At 36.7% G+C, this 22300-nt stretch overlaps 1 protein-coding gene across 6 annotated transcripts in view; it reads right to left on the minus strand.

Annotated features, from left to right (window-relative positions):
* The window catches only part of homer2 (homer scaffold protein 2), a 46519-nt gene that overhangs the window by 12008 nt on the left and 12211 nt on the right, over window positions 1-22300 (minus strand). For 3 of the 6 annotated variants that reach the window (XM_062034415.1, XM_062034425.1, XM_062034458.1), the window contains 5 exons: window positions 17561-17717; window positions 10317-10448; window positions 6605-6724; window positions 5104-5237; window positions 2670-2823 (listed from right to left, as the gene is read on the minus strand). In XM_062034415.1, coding sequence (XP_061890399.1) covers window positions 2670-2823; window positions 5104-5237; window positions 6605-6724; window positions 10317-10448; window positions 17561-17717 — 697 coding nt within the window. The remainder of the gene's footprint in view (window positions 1-2669; window positions 2824-5103; window positions 5238-6604; window positions 6725-10316; window positions 10449-17560; window positions 17718-22300) is intronic. The other 3 variants (XM_062034440.1, XM_062034449.1, XM_062034432.1) reach the window with 3 other exon arrangements.

Genomic DNA, 22300 nt, shown 5'->3' on the forward strand with positions numbered 1-22300 from the left:
GGTGTTACTCAGCTGAGACTAGTACTACATGTACAACAATCAAGGGTGGTGTTACTCAGCTGAGACTAGTACTACATGTACAACAATCTAGGGTGGTGTCACTCAGCTGAGACTAGTACTACATGTACAACAATCTAGGGTGGTGTTACTCAGCTGAGACTAGTACTACATGTACAACAATCTAGGGTGGTGTTACTCAGCTGAGACTAGTACTACATGCAGAACAATCTAGGGTGGTGTTACTCAGCTGAGACTAGTACTACATGTACAACAATCTAGGGTGGTGTTACTCAGCTGAGACTAGTACTACATGCAGAACAATCTAGGGTGGTGTTACTCAGCTGAGACTAGTACTACATGCAGAACAATCTAGGGTGGTGTTACTCAGCTGAGACTAGTACTACATGCAGAACAATCTAGGGTGGTGTCACTCAGCTGAGACTAGTACTACATGCATCACAATCTAGGGTGGTGTTACTCAGCTGAGACTAGTACTACATGCAGAACAATCTAGGGTGGTGTTACTCAGCTGAGACTAGTACTACATGTAGGACAATCTAGGGTGGTGTTACTCAGCTGAGACTAGTACTACATGTAGGACAATCTAGGGTGGTGTTACTCAGCTGAGACTAGTACTACATGCAGCACAATCTAGGGTGGTGTCACTCAGCTGAGACTAGTACTACAGGCAGAACAATCTAGGGTGGTGTTACTCAGCTGAGACTAGTACTACATGCAGAACAATCTAGGGTGGTGTTACTCAGCTGAGACTAGTACTACATGCAGAACAATCTAGGGTGGTGTCACTCAGCTGAGACTAGTACTACATGCATCACAATCTAGGGTGGTGTTACTCAGCTGAGACTAGTACTACATGCAGAACAATCTAGGGTGGTGTTACTCAGCTGAGACTAGTACTACATGTAGGACAATCTAGGGTGGTGTTACTCAGCTGAGACTAGTACTACATGTAGGACAATCTAGGGTGGTGTTACTCAGCTGAGACTAGTACTACATGCAGCACAATCTAGGGTGGTGTCACTCAGCTGAGACTAGTACTACAGGCAGAACAATCTAGGGTGGTGTTACTCAGCTGAGACTAGTACTACATGCAGAACAATCTAGGGTGGTGTTACTCAGCTGAGACTAGTACTACATGTAGGACAATCTAGGGTGGTGTTACTCAGCTGAGACTAGTACTACATGTAGGACAATCTAGGGTGGTGTTACTCAGCTGAGACTAGTACTACATGCAGCACAATCTAGGGTGGTGTCACTCAGCTGAGACTAGTACTACAGGCAGAACAATCTAGGGTGGTGTTACTCAGCTGAGACTAGTACTACATGTACAACAATCGAGGGTGGTGTTACTCAGCTGAGACTAGTACTACATGCAGCACAATCTAGGGTGGTGTTACTCAGCTGAGACTAGTACTACATGTACAACAATCTAGGGTGGTGTTACTCAGCTGAGACTAGTACTACATGCAGAACAATCTAGGGTGGTGTTACTCAGCTGAGACTAGTACTACATGCAGCACAATCTAGGGTGGTGTTACTCAGCTGAGACTAGTACTACATGCAGTACAATCTAGGGTGGTGTCACTCAGCTGAGACTAGTACTACAGGCAGAACAATCTAGGGTGGTGTTACTCAGCTGAGACTAGTACTACATGTACAACAATCGAGGGTGGTGTTACTCAGCTGAGACTAGTACTACATGCAGAACAATCTAGGGTGGTGTTACTCCGCTGAGACTAGTACTACATGTACAACAATCTAGGGTGGTGTTACTCAGCTGAGACTAGTACTACATGCAGAACAATCTAGGGTGGTGTTACTCAGCTGAGACTAGTACTACATGCAGAACAATCTAGGGTGGTGTTACTCAGCTGAGACTAGTACTACATGCAGAACAATCTAGGGTGGTGTTACTCAGCTGAGACTAGTACTACATGCAGAACAATCTAGGGTGGTGTTACTCAGCTGAGACTAGTACTACATGCAGAACAATCTAGGGTGGTGTTACTCAGCTGAGACTAGTACTACATGTAGAACAATCTAGGGTGGTGTCACTCAGCTGAGACTAGTACTACATGTACAACAATCGAGGGTGGTGTCACTCAGCTGAGACTAGTACTACATGTACAACAATCGAGGGTGGTGTTACTCAGCTGAGACTAGTACTACATGCAGAACAATCTAGGGTGGTGTTACTCAGCTGAGACTAGTACTACATGCAGAACAATCTAGGGTGGTGTTACTCAGCTGAGACTAGTACTACATGCAGAACAACCTAGGGTGGTGTTACTCAGCTGAGACTAGTACTACATGCAGAACAACCTAGGGTGGTGTTACTCAGCTGAGACTAGTACTACATGCAGCACAATCTAGGGTGGTGTTACTCAGCTGAGACTAGTACTACATGCAGAACAATCTAGGGTGGTGTTAATCAGCTGACACCAACTGTATATCAGACTTTTATTGCTGCGGGTGTGCACCATCACACTTGATATGTACATCTTGTGTTTTATTTTGAAATGACTTCCTGGTGTGGTTATTGGTGGTGTTTGATGTGGAGAGTCCAGGTACTGCAGACTGAGGTCACATGATGTTCCATGGTCTTGGAATGAAGTACTAAAAGGTCTGAGGTTACCTGAACTCATCACCTTTTGTCGAAGTGCGTCACTTTCCTCCTTGCAGGCGCTGACTTGCTTCTTCCACACGTCCATCTTGGTAGACGACTGGTGCAAGTCCTCCACCAGGATGGAGTTCTTCTCCCTCAGACTCTGGAGCTCCGCCTCCCACTTCCTGCTGCTGCTGCTAAAAGAACATCATCTTGGTTGAGGGCCAGTTGCAAAGGTCAGAGGTCAACGTAACAATAATGAACATAATAATAATGTACATAATAATAATAGTAATGTACATAATAATGTACATAATAATAATAGTACTGTACATAATAGTAATGTACATAATAATGAACATAATAATAATGTACATAATAATAATAGTAATGTACATAATAGTAATGTACATAATAATAATGTACATAATAATAATAGTAATGTACATAATAGTAATGTACATAATAATGAACATAATAATAATGTACATAATAATAATAGTAATGTACATAATAGTAATGTACATAATAATGAACATAATAATGTACATAATAATAATAGTAATGTACATGATAGTAATGTACATAATAATAATGTACATAATAATAGTAATGTACATAATAATGAACATAATAATAATGAACATAATAATGTACATAATAATAATAGTAATGTACATAATAATGAACATAATAATAATGAACATAATAATAATAGTAATGTACATAATAGTAATGTACATAATAATGAACATAATAATAATGTACATAATAATAATAGTAATGTACATAATAGTAATGTACATAATAATGAACATAATAATAATGAACATAATAATGTACATAATAATAATGTACATAATAGTAATGTACATAATAGTAATGTACATAATAATAATGTACATAATAGTAATGTACATAATAATAATGAACATAATAATAATGTACATAATAAAAATAGTAATGTACATAATAGTAATGTACATAATAATGAACATAATAATAATGAACATAATAATGTACATAATAATAATAGTAATGTACATAATAGTAATGTACATAATAATTAACATAATAATAATGTACATAATAATAATAGTAATGTACATAATAATGAACATAATAATAATGTACATAATAATAATAGTAATGTACATAATAGTAATGTACATAATAATGAACATAATGTACATAATAATAATAGTAATGTACATAATAGTAATGTACATAATAATGAACATAATAATAATGTACATAATAATATAGTAATGTACATAATAGTACTGTACATAATAATGAACATAATAATGAACATAATAATGTACATAATAATAATAGTAATGTACATAATAATGAACATAATAATAGTAATGTACATAATAGTAATGTACATAATGAACATAATAATAATAGTAATGTACATAATAGTAATGTACATAATAATGAACATAATAATAATGAACATAATAATAATGTACATAATAATAATTATAATGTACATAATAGTAATGTACATAATAATGAACATAATAATAATGTACATAATAATGTACATAATAGTAATGTACACAATAATAATGAACATAATAATAATGTACATAATAATAATATACATAATAAAAATAGTAATGTACATAATAGTAATGTACATAATAATGAACATAATAATAATGAACATAATAATAATGTACATATTAATAATAGTAATGTACATAATAGTAATGTACATAATAATAATGAACATAATAATAATAGTAATGTACATAATAATAGTAATGTACATAATAATAATAATAGTAATGTACATAATAATAATAATAGTAATGTACATAATAATGAACATAATAATAATAATAACAGCAGCCTGATGTACACAAAGTGAGAGAGCTAATGCTAATTGGTTAGCCTGCACACATCTGGATTAGTGCTGATCTCCCATCTGGAACATCTGCTCTTCTACTTTCAGGCATGGATCAAGTCTGATCCAGGAGAGGACCAGGATCATCCCAGCAGCGATACAAGGTGACATCAAACAGAAGCGATACAAGGTGACATCAAACAAGATCATCCCAGCAGCGATATAAGGTGACATCAAACAGAAGCGATACAAGGTGACATCAAACAGGATCATCCCAGCAGCGATATAAGGTGACATCAAACAGAAGCGATACAAGGTGACATCAAACAAGATCATCCCAGCAGCGATATAAGGTGACATCAAACAGAAGCGATACAAGGTGACATCAAACAAGATCATCCCAGCAGCGATATAAGGTGACATCAAACAGAAGCGATACAAGGTGACATCAAACAGGATCATCCCAGCAGCGATACAAGGTGATATCAAACAGGAGCATGCCAGCAGCGATACAAGGTGATATCAAACAGGATCATGCCAGCAGCGATACAAGGTGACGTCAAACAGCAGCAATACAAGGTGATATCAAACAGCAGCGATACAAGGTGATATCACATACCTTTGTTCTGCTGCACTTTCATGCTCAGTCTTCATCAGGAGCATCTCTGGACCCACTTTGAAGATCTTCTCATCATCAGTACCATTGAAGCTGGAGGCCTGCTTGGACCCTGGAGATGCAGGTCCAGAGTCCTGCTGGGAACACAAGAGACTTCTTAGCTTCTACACCATGGACTCTCTGGAAGTCTGGACTTGGACCCTGGAGATGCAGGTCCAGAGTCCTGCTGGGAACACAAGAGACTTCTTAGCTTCTACACCATGGACTCTCTGGAAGTCTGGACTTGGACCCTGGAGATGCAGGTCCAGAGTCCTGCTGGGAACACAAGCAACATCTTAGCTTCTACACCATGGACTCTCTGGAAGTCTGCACTCATTCTGGACTTGGACCCTGGAGATGCAGGTCCAGAGTCCTGCTGGGAACACAAGCAACTTCTTAGCTTCTACACCATGGACTCTCTGGAAATCTGCACTCATTCTGGACTTTCTTCCTGCTCAACCAGTCAGCCATGACGTGTCCACCATCCTAGATGACCACCTTTCTTTCTCTGGACTCACAAGCACCTCATCTGGACTCTGTGGACTCACAAGCACCTCATCTGGACTCTGTGGACTCACAAGCATCTCATGTGGACTCTGTGGACTCACAACCACCTCATGTGGACTCTGTGGACTCACAACCACCTCATGTGGACTCTGTGGACTCACAGCCATCTCATGTGGACTCTGTGGACTCACAACCACCTCATGTGGACTCTGTGGACTCACAACCATCTCATGTGGACTCTGTGGACTCACAACCACCTCATCTGGACTCTGTGGACTCACAACCACCTCATGTGGACTCTGTGGACTCACAACCATCTCAAACTGGATCCTGTTTGATGTCACAGTCTACATATCAAGTCAATCCAGGGGTGTGTGATACTGACTATTGCTTGTGATATCAAGTCAATCCAGCGCTAGTATCGGACTTGAAAGTGTCACCAATCAAGACGATATCCACAAATGATTGAGGGAGTAAAGGAAATAAGACAATTACTGTAGATATTACTTAGTGAGTAGTACACGGAGTAAAGGAAGTCATTTGATGGACGTACACAAGTAAAAGTGAAACTAAAGTTATGATGACATCATTTGATGGACGTACATAAGTGAAAGTGAAACTAAAGTTATGATGAAGTCATTTGATGGACATACAGAAGTGAAAGTGAAACTAAAGTTATGATGACGTCATTTGATGGACGTACAGAAGTGAAAGTGAAACTAAAGTTATGATGACGTCATTTGATGGACGTACAGAAGTGAAAGTGAAACTAAAGTTATGATGAAGTCATTTGATGGACGTACAGAAGTGAAAGTGAAACTAAAGTTATGATGACGTCATTTGCTGGACGTACAGAAGTGAAAGTGAAACTAAAGTTATGATGAAGGCATTTGATGCACGTACAGAAGTGAAAGTGAAACTAAAGTTATGATGCCATGGACTGTACGCCAATACCCACCTTGAAATCAAAAGTATCATTATTGAGGTCGATACGTGTGCTCCTGATGTCCACCTTGTCTTGAGATTTCTCTCTTGCCATCTTCGCTGCCTCTTTCACTTCCTGGAACTTCTCAGCAAACTGAAAGAGAAAATGAGCTGCAATCAAGAACCAACAAGATGAAACATTTAACCACTGGCAGCTTATTATTATAGTCCATGTTTATCTCTTTTATGATGATGATGTATGCTGCTACATAATGAAATATTTAACCACTGGCAGCTTATTATTATAGTCCATGTTTATCTCTTTTATGATGATGATGTATGGTGCTACAAGATTAAACATTTGACCACTGGCAGCTTATTATTATAGTCCATGTTTATCTCTTTTATGATGATGATGTATGCTGCTACATAATGAAATATTTAACCACTGGCAGCTTATTATTATAGTCCATGTTTATCTCTTTTATGATGATGTATGGTGCTACAAGATTAAACATTTGACCACTGGCAGCTTATTATTATAGTCCATGTTTATCTCTTTTATGATGAAATATTTAACCACTGGCAGCTTATTATTATAGTCCATGTTTATCTCTTTTATGATGAAATATTTAACCACGGGCAGCTTATTATTAAACCAAAAAGATATTTTAATGCAATAGTTGCCATGACACAAAATGTGATGTGTCATGTGATGTGTCATGTGACATGAAAGTCATGTGATGTGTCATGTGACATGAAAGTCATGTGATGTGTCATGGCTGTCCCAGTCTGTGGGACATTTGCTTCCAAGATGGCGTGGGCGAGCAGTTGGAGACAGAAGTTAAGTGACAAACACCTGAAATGTTTCTTCTCTGTTGTGGCCAACAATGATGTCACTTTAACGCCTTCAGCTTTTCTATCCTAATGTGTGACATTTGAAAATACTCTTCACTTTGACGTGACCACTTTTACCTCTTAAAATCTCTACAAATGTCTAAAATGTCAACGTCAAAAAAGGCAAAAAGGTTGAATTGTTTTTAAAGCGGTTAAAAATGTTAATATTTTAAAACGTCAACACAGTCTTAAAATTTCTAAAAATATTTTAGTGGTTTTGAAAAAAATGTAAATGTCAAAAATGTTTACAATGTTTAAAACGTTTTTAAGTGGTTTAAAATTTTAGCGTTTAAAATGTTTGTGTTTTAATATATTTTTTATGTCAAAAACGTCTAAAAGTTTTAAAACGTTACAGATATTTTTACTACATTTTAAATGTCTAAAATGTTAAAAATATTTACCAAAGTTGAAAGTGTTTTAAAATGTTTAAAATGTGTTGTGGTGGTTTAAAAATATTTTAAGTGTCAAACATGTTTAAACATTTATTAAAATATTTACCAAACTTGAAAGTGTTTGAATATTTTAAACCACCTAAAAACATTTTAAACATCTTAAAACACTTTTAACTTTGGTAAATGTTTTAATACATTTTAAATCATGTTAACACTTTAAATATTTTAAACCACCTAAAAACATTTTAAAAGTGTTTAACATGATTTAAAATGTATTAAAACATTTACCAAAGTTAAAAGTGTTTTAAGATGTTTAAAATGTTAAGGTGGTTTAAAACATTTAAAGTGTTCAACATGTTTAAAAATGTTTACCAATGTTGAAAGTGTTTTAAAATGTTTTAAAATATTTAAATTGTTTAACATGTTTTAAAATGTATTAAAATGTTTACCAATGTTGAAAGTGTTTTAAGATGTTTAAAATGTTTTAAGGTGGTTTAAAATATTTAAAGTGTTTAACATGTTTAAAAATTTATTTAAAAATGTTGAAAGTTTTAAAATGTTTAAAATGTTTTAAGGTGGTTTAAAATATTTAAAGTTTTTAACATGTTTTAAAATGTATTAAAATATTTACCAAAGTTGAAAGTGTTTTAAAATGTTTAAAATGTTTTAAGGTGGTTAAAAATATGTAAAGTGTTCAACATGTTTTAAAATGCCTCACATTTTAAAAAAAAATATGAACTGCATTGTTCACATTGACATGACCATTTTTTAAAGGTTTTAAAATGTTTATGTCTTAAAATGTCTAAAAACGTCTAAAAATGTTTTGCCTAAAATGTTAAAAACATCCAAAAAGTAAAAAAAAAATTAATATGTTTTAAAGTGGTTACAAATGTTTCAAATATTTTAAAATGTCGTAAAATGTCAAAACTGTCTTAAAATGTGGTTTTAACAGTTTTAAAGTGTCAACAACTGTTTGCAATGTTTAAAAACGTTTTAAAAGGGTTTAACATTTTAGTGTTTAAAATGTTTGTGTTTTAACTTTTTTTAAACGTCAAAAACGTCTAAAATGTTTTAAAACGTCAAAAATCTTTTTAGATGTTTAAAATGTTTTAAAATGTCTAAAATGTTAAAGTTTTAAATCATTACAAATGTTTTTACTACATTTTACACATTTTAAATGTCTAAAATGCTAAAAGTATTTACCAAAGTTGAAAGTGTTTTAAAATGTTTAAAATGTTTTAAGGTGGTTTAAAATATTTAAAGTTTTTAACATGTTTTAAAATGTATTAAAATATTTACCAAAGTTGAAAGTGTTTTAAAATGTTTAAAATGTTTTAAGGTGGTTAAAAATATGTAAAGTGTTCAACATGTTTTAAAATGTATTAAAATATTTACCAAAGTTGAAAGTGTTTTAAAATGTTTAAAATGTTTTAAGGTGGTTAAAAATATGCAAAGTGTTCAACATGTTTTAAAATGTATTAAAATATTTACCAAAGTTGAAAGTGTTTTAAAATGTTTTAAATGTTTTAAGGTGGTTAAAAATATGCAAAGTGTTCAACATGTTTTAAAATGTATTAAAATATTTACCAAAGTTGAAAGTGTTTTAAAATGTTTTAAATGTTTTAAGGTGGTTAAAAATATGTAAAGTGTTCAACATGTTTTAAAATGTATTAAAATATTTACCAAAGTTGAAAGTGTTTTAAAATGTTTAAAATGTTTTAAGGTGGTTAAAAATATGTAAAGTGTTCAACATGTTTTAAAATGCCTCACATTTATAAAAAAAAATATGAACTGCATTGTTCACATTGACATGACTATTTTTTAAAGGTTTTAAAATGTTTATGTCCTAAAATGTCTAAAAACGTCTAAAAATGTTTTGCCTAAAATGTTAAAAACATCAAAAAAAGTTAAAAAAAAATATGAATATGTTTTAAAGTGGTTACAAATGTTTCAAATATTTTAAAATGTCGTAAAATGTCAAAACTGTCTTAAAATGTGGTTTTAACAGTTTTAAAGTGTCAAAAACTGTTTGCAATGTTTAAAAACGTTTTAAAAGGGTTTAACATTTTAGTGTTTAAAATGTTTGTGTTTTAACTTTTTTTAAACGTCAAAAACGTCTAAAATGTTTTAAAACGTCAAAAATCTTTTAGATGTTTAAAATGTTTTAAAATGTCTAAAATGTTAAAGTTGTAAAACATTTCAAATGTTTTTACTACATTTTACACATTTTAAATGTCTAAAATGCTAAAAATATTTACCAAAGTTGAAAGTGTATTAAAATGTTTAAAATGTTTTAAGGTGGTTTGAAATATTGAAAGTGTTTAAGATGTTTTCAAATGTTTACCAAAGTTGAAAGGGTTTTAAAATGTTTACAATTTGGGCGCGTGACCAAGCCAACGATCCTCACTTTGTTGGCGATGAATGTAGTGAAAGTGAAAGTGAAAGTGAAAGTTGTACCTTGGAGAGCTGCTGCTCAGAAGTGAATCCCAGACCAAAGACTGTGTTGGCTCGGCTGTCGGCCCACTGACCAAACTTCTGGGAGGTCTTGGTGAACATCATGTTGGCTGTGATGGTGCTGTTGATGATCACCTGTGGAGGAAAACACCAGCACCATCACCAGCACCATCAGGAACTGAAACCTTAAAAACCTTGAAGCCACCTGACCTGACCTGACCTGACCTGACCTGACCTGACCTGACCTGTCCTGTCCTGACCTGCCTGCTACAAGTGTGCTTCTCAAACTGTTTTAAAGTGGTTACAAATGTTTAAAATAATTTAAAATGTCGTAAAATGTCAAAACCGTCTTAAAATGTGGTTTTAACAGTTTTAAATTGCTTTGTACTACAGTGTGTACTAACAATAAGATGATACTTGTACTACAGTGTGTACTAACAATAAGATGATACTTGTACTACAGTGTGTACTAACAATAAGATGATTGTACTACAGTGTGTACTAACAATAAGATACTTGTACTACAGTGTGTACTAACAATAAGATGATACTTGTACTACAGTGTGTACTAACAATAAGATGATACTTGTACTACAGTGTGTACTAACAATAAGATGATACTTGTACTACAGTGTGTACTAACAATAAGATGATTGTACTACAGTGTGTACTAACAATAAGATGATACTTGTACTACAGTGTGTACTAACAATAAGATGATTGTACTACAGTGTGTACTAACAATAAGATAGTGAAGTGAAGTGAATTATATTTATATAGCGCTTTTCTCTAGTGACTCAAAGCGCTTTACATAGTGAAACCCAATATCTAAGTTACATTTAAAGCAGTGTGGGTGGCACTGGGAGCAGGTGGGTCAAGTGTCTTGCCCAAGGACACAACGGCAGTGACTAGGATGGCGGAAGCGGGGATCGAACCTGCAACCCTTAAGTTGCTGGCACAGCCACTCTACCAACCGAGCTATACCGCCCTTGTACTACAGTGTGTACTAACAATAAGATGATTGTACTACAGTGTGTACTAACAATAAGATGATACTTGTACTACAGTGTGCACTAACAATAAGATGATACTTGTACTTACAAAAAGATGATACTTGTACTTACAAAAAGATGATACTTGTACTACAGTGTGCACTAACAAAAAGATGATACTTGTACTACAGTGTGCACTAACAATAAGATGATACTTGTACTTACAAAAAGATGATACTTGTACTTACAAAACGATGATACTTGTACTACAGTGTGCACTAACAATAAGATGATACTTGTGCTACAGTGTGTACTCTGTCATCACTCAGGTATGATGCAGTAATACTGTAGTACTTCACAGACATAAGGCAAGAATAAGACTACAGTTATACTGTAATGATCATTGTGACCACATAGTCCTGCCTTGCTCATGGGCTTTGACCTCCATTATGTCTTTGTTTTGCTGTGCACCGTCAACCTTTGGCTTTTTGACATCCAAGTCGTGTTTGCCTGCATTACTGCCGTCTCTGCATCCCGGGGTACCATCAGTAAGTATCATCAAGGTTGTTATCATCAATCAGTAAGTATCATCAAGGTTGTTATCATCAATCAGTAAGTATCATCAAGGTTGTTATCATCAATCAGTAAGTATCATCAAGGTTGTTATCATCAATCAGTAAGTATCATCAAGTTTGTTATCATCAATCAGTAAGTATCATCAAGTTTGTTATCATCAATCAGTAAGTGTCATCAAGGTTGTTATCATCAATCAGTAAGTATCATCAAGGTTGTTATCATCAATCAGTAAGTGTCATCAAGGTTGTTATCATCAATCAGTAAGTGTCATCAAGGTTGTTATCATCAATCAGTAAGTATCATCAAGGTTGTTATCATCAATCAGTAAGTATCATCAAGGTTGTTATCATCAATCAGTAAGTATCATCAAGGACTTTGAGGTATCATCTCCTCCCCTGGCAGGAAGTAGAAGTGGCGACAGGAGAGATGTGGGCGGAGCATGAGTGACAGGAGAGATGTGGGCGGAGCATGAGTGACAGGAGAGATGTGGGCGGAGCATGAGTGACAGGAGAGATGTGGGCGGAGCATGAGTGACAGGAGCAGCTGTGAGTGGTATCAAGTGAAAGAGGAAGTGCAAAATTAAACTGGTAACTCGACGCTACTTTCAGTCTGGTACACACACACACACACACACACACACACACACACACACACACACACACACACACACACACACACACACACACACACACACACACACACACACACACACACACACACACACACACACACACACACACACACCAAGTACTACTCTACACGCCCAGCACTACTCTACACACCCAGTACTACTCTCCATGCCAAGTACTACTCTCCATGCCAAGTACTACTCTCCATGCCAAGTACTACTCTACACACCCAGCACTACTCTCCATGCCAAGTACTACTCTCCATGCCAAGTACTACTCTACACACCCAGTACTACTCTCCATGCCAAGTACTACTCTCCATGCCAAGTACTACTCTCCATGCCAAGTACTACTCTACACACCCAGTACTACTCTCCATGCCAAGTACTACTCTCCATGCCAAGTACTACTCTACACACCCAGCACTACTCTCCATGCCAAGTACTACTCTACACACCCAGTACTACTCTCCATGCCAAGTACTACTCTACACACCCAGCACTACTCTCCATGCCAAGTACTACTCTACACACCCAGTACTACTCTCCATGCCAAGTACTACTCTACACACCCAGTACTACTCTCCATGCCAAGTACTACTCTACACACCCAGTACTACTCTCCATGCCAAGTACTACCCTCCATGCCAAGTACTACTCTCCATGCCAAGTACTACTCTACACACCCAGTACTACTCTCCATACCAAGTACTACTCTCCATACCAAGTACTACTCTCCATGCCAAGTACTACTCTACACACCCAGTACTACTCTACACACCCAGTACTACTCTACACACCCAGTACTACTCTCCATACCAAGTACTACTCTCCATGCCAAGTACTACTCTACACACCCAGCACTACTCTCCATACCAAGTACTACTCTACACACCCAGCACTACTCTCCATGCCAAGTACTACTCTACACACCCAGCACTACTCTACACACCCAGTACTACTCTACACACCCAGTACTACTCTACACACCCAGTACTACTCTACACACCCAGTACTACTCTGCATACCCAGTACTACTCTACACACCCAGCACTACTCTACACACCCAGCACTACTCTACACACCCAGTACTACTCTACACACCCAGTACTACTCTACACACCCAGTACTACTCTGCATACCCAGTACTACTCTGCATACCCAGTACTACTCTCCATGCCAAGTACTACTCTACACACCCAGTACTACTCTACACACCCAGTACTACTCTCCATGCCAAGTACTACTCTACACACCCAGCACTACTCTCCATGCCAAGTACTACTCTACACACCCAGTACTACTCTCCATGCCAAGTACTACTCTCCATGCCAAGTACTACTCTACACACCCAGCACTACTCTCCATGCCAAGTACTACTCTACACACCCAGTACTACTCTCCATGCCAAGTACTACTCTACACACCCAGCACTACTCTCCATGCCAAGTACTACTCTACACACCCAGTACTACTCTCCATGCCAAGTACTACTCTACACACCCAGTACTACTCTCCATGCCAAGTACTACTCTACACACCCAGTACTACTCTACACACCCAGTACTACTCTCCATGCCAAGTACTACTCTACACACCCAGTACTACTCTCCATGCCAAGTACTACTCTACACACCCAGTACTACTCTACACACCCAGTACTACTCTCCATGCCAAGTACTACTCTACACACCCAGTACTACTCTACACACCCAGTACTACTCTCCATGCCAAGTACTACTCTACACACCCAGTACTACTCTCCATGCCAAGTACTACTCTACACACCCAGTACTACTCTCCATGCCAAGTACTACCCTCCATGCCAAGTACTACTCTCCATGCCAAGTACTACTCTACACACCCAGTACTACTCTCCATACCAAGTACTACTCTCCATACCAAGTACTACTCTCCATGCCAAGTACTACTCTACACACCCAGTACTACTCTACACACCCAGTACTACTCTACACACCCAGTACTACTCTCCATACCAAGTACTACTCTCCATGCCAAGTACTACTCTACACACCCAGCACTACTCTCCATACCAAGTACTACTCTACACACCCAGCACTACTCTCCATGCCAAGTACTACTCTACACACCCAGCACTACTCTACACACCCAGTACTACTCTACACACCCAGTACTACTCTACACACCCAGTACTACTCTACACACCCAGTACTACTCTGCATACCCAGTACTACTCTGCATACCCAGTACTACTCTACACACCCAGCACTACTCTACACACCCAGTACTACTCTACACACCCAGTACTACTCTACACACCCAGTACTACTCTACACACCCAGTACTACTCTGCATACCCAGTACTACTCTGCATACCCAGTACTACTCTCCATGCCAAGTACTACTCTCCATGCCAAGTACTACTCTACACACCAAAAGAGTACTGTACACATTTAGTAGTATTGTACACACACGTAGTAGTATTGTACATACACAGTAGTATTGTACACACACACGTAGTAGTGATGTACACAAGCACAGGGACTATGAATACAGAGAATGTAACCATGGAAACACAAGCACAGGGACTATGAATACAGAGAATGTAACCATGGAAACAAGCACAGGTACTATGAATACAGAGAATGTAACCATGGAAACACAAGCACAGGGACTATGAATACAGAGAATGTAACCATGGAAACACAAGCACAGGGACTATGAATACAGAGAATGTAACCATGGAAACACAAGCACAGGGACTATGAATACAGAGAATGTAACCATGGAAACACAAGCACAGGGACTATGAATACAGAGAATGTAACCATGGAAACAAGCACAGGGACTATGAATACAGAGAATGTAACCATGGAAACAAGCACAGGGACTATGAATACAGAGAATGTAACCATGGAAACACAAGCACAGGGACTATGAATACAGAGAATGTAACCATGGAAACACAAGCACAGGGACTATGAATACAGAGAATGTAACCATGGAAACACAAGCACAGGGACTATGAATACAGAGAATGTAACCATGGAAACACAAGCACAGGGACTATGAATACAGAGAATGTAACCATGGAAACAAGCACAGGGACTATGAATACAGAGAATGTAACCATGGAAACACAAGCACAGGGACTATGAATACAGAGAATGTAACCATGGAAACAAGCACAGGGACTATGAATACAGAGAATGTAACCATGGAAACACAAGCACAGGGACTATGAATACAGAGAATGTAACCATGGAAACACAAGCACAGGGACTATGAATACAGAGAATGTAACCATGGAAACACAAGCACAGGGACTATGAATACAGAGAATGTAACCATGGAAACAAGCACAGGGACTATGAATACAGAGAATGTAACCATGGAAACACAAGCACAGGGACTATGAATACAGAGAATGTAACCATGGAAACACAAGCACAGGGACTATGAATACAGAGTTCCTACGAGGTTGCCAAGATACATGGCGCTGGGGGCGTGGTCACCATGACATCATTTGCATAATTCCCTATGATTTTCTTCTTTAAAAAGGCTTAAAAGTGTGAAGATGCATTTAAAAACAAAGCTGTGTTAATGAGTATTAACATGTATTTATGTTTTCAGTTGTTGCTGATTATAGTACAAAGTACTTTGTTGACAATTGTTCACGTTTTACAGACTTAGTGACTTCTTGTTGTTTGACAGCAACAAATCTAGCATCTAACTAGTCCTACTGTTATCTTGACTAACTGGTTAATAAAAGGGCTGTTAGTACCCATCTTGACTAACTGGTTAATAAAAGTACTGTTAATACCCATCTTGACTAACTGGTTAATAAAAGTACTGTTAATACCCATCTTGACTAACTGGTTAATAAAAGGGCTGTTAGTACCCATCTTGACTAACTGGTTAATAAAAGTACTGTTAATACCCATCTTGACTAACTGGTTAATAAAAGTACTGTTAATACCCATCTTGACTAACTGGTTAATAAAAGTACTGTTAATACCCATCTTGACTAACTGGTTAATAAAAGTACTGTTAACACCCATCTTGACTAACTGGTTAATAAAAGTACTGTTAATACCCATCTTGACTAACTGGTTAATAAAAGTACTGTTAACACCCATCTTGACTAACTGGTTAATAAAAGTACTGTTAATACCCATCTTGACTAACTGGTTAATAAAAGGGCTGTTAGTACCCATCTTGACTAACTGGTTAATAAAAGTACTGTTAATACCCATCTTGACTAACTGGTTAATAAAAGTACTGTTAATACCCATCTTGACTAACTGGTTAATAAAAGTGGGTCAGCTGGATAGAAGATGGCACAAACACCTCAGTGCTGGAGAAGTTAGGGACTAAGTACCCTGCTAACCATGCTACAACTAAGACAACTACAGTAGATATCATACCCCAGTAGATGTCATATCAGTAGATATCCTACCTTGGTTCCATCACTGTTACAGTAGATATCATACCCCAGTAGATGTCATATCAGTAGATATCCTACCTTGGTTCCATCACTGTTACAGTAGGTATCCTACCTTAGTAGACATGATATCACAGTAGATATCCTACCTTGGTTCCATCATTGTTACAGTAGGTATCCTACCTTAGTAGACATGATATCGCAGTAGATATCCTACCTTGGTTCCATCATTGTTACAGTAGGTATCCTACCTTAGTAGACATGATATCGCAGTAGATATCCTACCTTGGTTCCATCACTGTTACAGTAGGTATCCTACCTTAGTAGACATGATATCACAGTAGATATCCTACCTTGGTTCCATCATTGTTACAGTAGGTATCCTACCTTAGTAGACATGATATCGCAGTAGATATCCTACCTTGGTTCCATCACTGTTACAGTAGGTATCCTACCTTAGTAGACATGATATCACAGTAGATATCCTACCTTGGTTCCATCATTGTTACAGTAGGTATCCTACCTTAGTAGACATGATATCGCAGTAGATATCCTACCTTGGTTCCATCACTGTTACAGTAGGTATCCTACCTTAGTAGACATGATATCGCAGTAGATATCCTACCTTGGTTCCATCCACGCTGATGATGCGATAGCTGTTGCGTGTGCTGTCATAGAAGTAGGAGACAGTAACAGCCTGCTTGCTGGCAGGGACCCAGTTCTTCTTGGTACTAGGGTCTATCTGGAACACATGGGCCCTGGTGGTGTAGATGGGTTGTTCCCTGGGGGGGACACATACTGTATCATTAGTACACTCATTGATACAGTACTGGTGGTGTAGATGGTTGTTCCCTGGGGGGGGGGGGGACACATACTGTATCATTAGTACACTCATTGATACAGTACTGGTGGTGTAGATGGGTTGTTCCCTGGGGGGGACACATACTGTATCATTAGTACACTCATTGATACAGTACTGGTGGTGTAGATGGTTGTTCCCTGGGGGGGGGGGGGACACATACTGTATCATTAGTACACTCATTGATACAGTACTGGTGGTGTAGATGGTTGTTCCCTGGGGGGGGGGGGGACACATACTGTATCATTAGTACACTCATTGATACAGTACTGGTGGTGTAGATGGGTTGTTTCCATAGGTATGATACAGTATTGCAATAGTATTGTAACATACATAAATACACACACGTATACTTTACTACGTAACATACATAAATACACACACACGTATACTTTACTACGTAACATACATAAATACACACACGTATACTTTACTACGTAACATACATAAATACACACACATATACTTTACTACGTAACATACATAAATACACACACATATACTTTACTACGTAACATACATAAATACACACACGTATACTTTACTATGTAACATACATAAATACACACACGTATACTTTACTACGTAACATACATAAATACACACACATATACTTTACTACGTAACATACATAAATACACACACGTATACTTTACTACGTAACATACATAAATACACACACATATACTTTACTACGTAACATACATAAATACACACACGTATACTTTACTACGTAACATACATAAATACACACACATATACTTTACTACGTAACATACATAAATACACACACGATTACTTTACTACGTAACATACATAAATACACACACGTATACTTTACTACGTAACATACATAAATACACACACATATACTTTACTACGTAACATACATAAATACACACACGTATACTTTACTACGTAACATACATAAATACACACACATATACTTTACTACGTAACATACATAAATACACACACATATACTTTACTACGTAACATACATAAATACACACACGTATACTTTACTACGTAACATACATAAATACATACACGATTACTTTACTACGTAACATACATAAATACACACACACGTATACTTTACTATGTAACATACATAAATACACACATGTATACTTTACTATGTAACATACATAAGTACACACACATATACTTTACTACGTAACATACATAAATACACACACGTATACTTTACTGCGTAACATACATAAATACACACACGTATACTTTACTACGTAACATACATAAATACACACACGTATACTTTACTATGTAACATACATAAATACACACACGTATACTTTACTACGTAACATACATAAATACATACACGATTACTTTACTACGTAACATACATAAATACACACACACGTACACTTTACTATGTAACATACATAAATACACACACGTATACTTTACTATGTAACATACATAAATACACACACGTATACTTTACTATGTAACATACATAAATACACACACGTATACTTTACTACGTAACATACATAAATACACACACGTATACTTTACTACGTAACATACATAAATACACACGTATACTTTACTACGTAACATACATAAATACACACACGTATACTTTACTACGTAACATACATAAATACACACGTATACTTTACTATGTAACATACATAAATACACACACGTATACTTTACTACGTAACATACATAAATACACACACATATACTTTACTATGTAACATACATAAATACACACACGATTACTTTACTACTTAACATACATAAATACATACACGATTACTTTACTACGTAACATACATAAATACACACACACGTATACTTTACTATGTAACATACATAAATACACACACGTATACTTTACTACATAACACATACATAAATACACACACGTATACTTTACTATGTAACATACATAAATACACACACGTATACTTTACTACGTAACATACATAAATACACACACGTATACTTTACTACGTAACATACATAAATACATACACGATTACTTTACTACGTAACATACATAAATACACACACGTATACTTTACTACGTAACATACATAAATACACACACGTATACTTTACTATGTAACATACATAAATACACACACGTATACTTTACTATGTAACATACATAAATACACACACGTATACTTTACTATGTAACATACATAAATACACACGTATACTTTACTACGTAACATACATAAATACACACACGTATACTTTACTACGTAACATACATAAATACACACGTATACTTTACTACGTAACATACATAAATACACACACGTATACTTTACTACGTAACATACATAAATACACACACGTATACTTTACTACGTAACATACATAAATACACACACACGTATACTTTACTACGTAACATACATAAATACACACACATACTTTACTACGTAACATACATAAATACACACACATATACTTTACTACGTAACATACATAAATACACACACGTATACTTTACTACGTAACATACATAAATACACACACGTATACTTTACTACGTAACATACATAAATACACACACATACTTTACTACGTAACATACATAAATACACACACATATACTTTACTACGTAACATACATAAATACACACACGTATACTTTACTACGTAACATACATAAATACACACACATGTATACTTTACTATGTAACATACATAAATACACACACGTATACTTTACTACGTAACATACATAAATACACACACATATACTTTACTACGTAACATACATAAATACACACACATGTATACTTTACTATGTAACATACATAAATACACACACGTATACTTTACTACGTAACATACATAAATACACACACGTATACTTTACTACGTAACATACATAAATACACACACACGTATACTTTACTATGTAACATACATAAATACACACACGTATACTTTACTATGTAACATACATAAATACACACACGTATACTTTACTATGTAACATACATAAATACACACGTATACATCTTTATAGCATTTCTTGGCCTGGGTATGTGTACATGTACTGCATGTCCAGATATCTGCAGCTGTCAGTACACAACTTCTGCACTGACAGACACACAACATGTCAGTTGTTATTAAACGCACAACAAACATGTCAATTGTGTGAAGTAGAGCTACTGGATCTTAGTGGGTGAGACCTCATGTATGTTGTCCTTCACAGCAGGTCTTCATCCACTTGATGTCACATGCTCCCACCTCCGACTGACACTTTGAATAATTTACATCTGTCTGTCTGTGTGTGTGTACGTGTGTGTGTGTGTGTGTGTGTGTGTGTGTGTGTGTGTGTGTGTGTGTGTGTGTGTGTGTGTGTGTGTGTGTGCGCGCGCGTGTTCTCAGGCAGCAAATGAGTCGGCCACGACTTTGTTCCAGCTGTCACACACACACAGTCGTGTGAAACTAGTGTACAGTCAACAGTCGTGTGAGACTAGTGTACAGTCAACAGTCGTGTGAAACTAGTGTACAGTCAACAGTCGTGTGAAACTAGTGTACAGTCAACAGTCGTGTGAAACTAGTGTACAGTCAACAGTCGTGTGAAACTAGTGTACAGTCAACAGTCGTGTGAAACTAGTGTACAATCAACAGTCGTGTGAAACTAGTGTACAGTCAACAGTCGTGTGAAACTAATGTACAGTCAACAGTCGTGTGAAACTAGTGTACAGTCAACAGTCGTGTGAAACTAGTGTACAATCAACAGTCGTGTGAAACTAGTGTACAGTCAACAGTCGTGTGAAACTAATGTACAGTCAACAGTCGTGTGAAACTAGTGTACAGTCAACAGTCGTGTGAAACTAGTGTACAGTCAACAGTCGTGTGAGACTAGTGTACAGTCAACAGTCGTGTGAAACTAGTGTACAGTCAACAGTCGTGTGAAACTAGTGTACAGTCAACAGTCGTGTGAAACTAGTGTACAGTCAACAGTCGTGTGAAACTAGTGTACAGTCAACAGTCGTGTGAAACTAGTGTACAATCAACAGTCGTGTGAAACTAGTGTACAGTCAACAGTCGTGTGAAACTAATGTACAGTCAACAGTCGTGTGAAACTAGTGTACAGTCAACAGTCGTGTGAAACTAGTGTACAATCAACAGTCGTGTGAAACTAGTGTACAGTCAACAGTCGTGTGAAACTAATGTACAGTCAACAGTCGTGTGAAACTAGTGTACAGTCAACAGTCGTGTGAAACTAATGTACAGTCAACAGTCGTGTGAAACTAGTGTACAGTCAACAGTCGTGTGAAACTAATGTACAGTCAACAGTCGTGTGAAACTAGTGTACAGTCAACATTCGTGTGAAAGTTGAAGATGGCTGACAGTAGAGTACAGTATTACGTGGACATTGGGGGTGATGCAGCAGCTCAATGTCATTATAGTAGCATAAGCTAGTTAGCTCTTTGTGATCACTAAAAGTAGTTCCTCTGTGTTAGCACTCATAATAACAATATGACTATG

The sequence above is a fragment of the Entelurus aequoreus genome, linkage group LG02 (assembly GCF_033978785.1).
Source record: "Entelurus aequoreus isolate RoL-2023_Sb linkage group LG02, RoL_Eaeq_v1.1, whole genome shotgun sequence".
NCBI lineage: Eukaryota > Metazoa > Chordata > Actinopteri > Syngnathiformes > Syngnathidae > Entelurus > Entelurus aequoreus.